The 1,978-nt window shown below is 64.8% G+C and overlaps 1 protein-coding gene across 1 annotated transcript; it reads left to right on the forward strand.

Moving 5' to 3' along the window:
• The first annotated feature begins 306 nt into the window (after nucleotides 1-306).
• On the forward strand, nucleotides 307-1,879 carry PCP4L1 (Purkinje cell protein 4 like 1). The gene is made up of 3 exons (XM_085315573.1): nucleotides 307-321; nucleotides 663-717; nucleotides 1,095-1,879. Exons 1-3 carry the CDS (start codon nucleotides 307-309, stop codon nucleotides 1,235-1,237), a joined length of 213 nt encoding a protein of 70 aa, XP_085171699.1. The 3' UTR covers nucleotides 1,238-1,879.
• The last annotated feature ends 99 nt before the right edge of the window (nucleotides 1,880-1,978 follow it).

Consider the following 1,978-nt stretch of genomic DNA (forward strand, 5'->3'; position numbering starts at 1 on the left):
AAAGCCCCCCCCCCCAATCTCTCTATTTTAAGCTACAAACTGGTATGAGGGGAGGATGTGACCTGAAATCGAGGAGCCCTCCTGGGGGCGGGGGGGCAGCAGCTGCTAAGGGGAGGGGGTCGGGGGGTGGCCGTGGGGCTTCGGGACCCCCTGGCTGCTCCCTAGGGACCCGCCGGGCTCTGAACGGGATCAGCCCCACCGAGCGGTTCAGGGACACGCCGAGCTGCGATGGAACCGCCCGCAGCGAGGGGCGCAGGTGTCCGGCAAAGCTGGCTCCCTGCCTGGCCGCCCCGCAGAGCTGGTGCGATGTCCCAGCTCCTTGTGGGATCCTGCGTGGCTCTGCCGGCACCCTGGGAGCTGGCAGATGGGGATTATAAAGCCTCATTCCCTACTCGTGCCCGCCGTGGTGCGATAAAGCCGGCGGCAGCGACGCAGTGTCCTGCGGTGGTGCTTGCGGGGGGAGTACTGAGCCCCGTCCTGTGCGCAGCACGGTTGCCTGTGCCCTCCCTGCTGCCCTCGRAGCATCCTCGGGCTGGACGGTCCCAAAGCTGCTTTGCAGCCTGACCGTAGCACTGTTTGGGGGGGGGAACCCCGTGCCCTATGTGCTCGGGCTGCGRTGTGGGAACGCGGGTTCCTGAACGCCTGTTTCCTTCTCTCCGCAGCTCAGCTCCAATGAGTCATCGACCTCCGTGGAGGCCCCCGGCGGGCAGGAGAAAGGTGAGGGCGTGCGGTGGCATCTTTGCCGCTTGGGACTGGCCCAGGAGCATCCTACAGCAGTCGTGCGTTTCGGTGGCTGCGCTGCTCCAGTGGGATGAGCCTGGCTGTGCTCTGCGGGAGCCGCTTTCCTAGTGCCCTTGCGCGCTGCAAGGGCTGCCTGGGACCCTGCGCTCCTGTCCCCAAGCCCTGTGGGTGTCTGTGACCCCGTTGTGGGGAAATGTCACCCAKTTGGGTTTGGGGATAAGACTGCTCTGTCTTGCCTTTGCTTCCAGCTGATGTGGGTGGGTGGTGGGGTGCAGAGTGCATCCAGAGGATGCTGGGGCAGTTCTGGGGAGCTGGCGAGTGTCTGTGCTGTAAACAGTTGGGTTTCCCCGTAGCCAAAGCCGGGAACTCCAAGAAGGTGGAGGAGGAAGAGGAGATCGACATAGACCTGAACGCTCCTGAGACGGAGAAGGCTGCGCTCGCCATCCAGGGCAAGTTTCGCCGCTTCCAGAAACAGAAAAAGGACTCGGGGCCCTGAGCAGCACCTGCCTCTCCAGCTCTGTGCTCGCAGTGGCCCCAGGCCCCCCCCAACCCTGCCCTGCCTGGATCGGGCTCCTGTTYTTTGCACGTCTCCAGCTGGGGGCACGGTACTGTCCTGGCCTCCCCCTGCCTCCCCAACGTCACCTCTGTCCTCCGAGAGCAGTGCCGATGGTGTGTGGTGCTGTACCTGCAGAGACATGGGGCTGGGACCTTGGTGTGTGTGTGGGGGGGGATCCCACCGGCTTGGGGGAGCTCGRCCTCTCCTTACCCCTTGCTCAGCCCTGAGCTGGGGCTCCGCCTGCTGTGGTGGGGAGATGCCCCGAAGCCATCGGGGAAGGGGGGGGAGGTGGTAGGTGGGTGGGGGGTAAGGAGAAGAGTGTAGAGCCAGATGGGTGGCCCTAGGGCAGACCCCGCTGAGTTGCCTGGGGTCCCCCTGCRTCCCTGAGGGTGGATGTTGGCCCTTGTATGAGGGAATGGCAGGGAAACGCCCTTCCCTGGGGGCAGCCCTATTTCTGTGTCCTTGGCAGTGCTGGGGGCTGCCGTGGGGTAGGACRCAGATGGGGAACGACCCAGGTGCTGCTTGGTGGGACCTCGGTGTCCCCTCAACAACAACAACAAAAAAACCCTGTCCTGTCCCGTCCCCTGGGATGTCTTGGAGGGGGGGTGGGATGGTGGCAGGGATGGCAGGACAAGATTGAGGGCGCACCTCTTGCTGCAGGTGTGCTTGTGCCCCCCCCCC

Source organism: Rhea americana, unplaced genomic scaffold (assembly GCF_003343005.1).
Source record: "Rhea americana isolate MKP2758 unplaced genomic scaffold, rheAme1 scaffold_430, whole genome shotgun sequence".
Classification (NCBI taxonomy): domain Eukaryota; kingdom Metazoa; phylum Chordata; class Aves; order Rheiformes; family Rheidae; genus Rhea; species Rhea americana.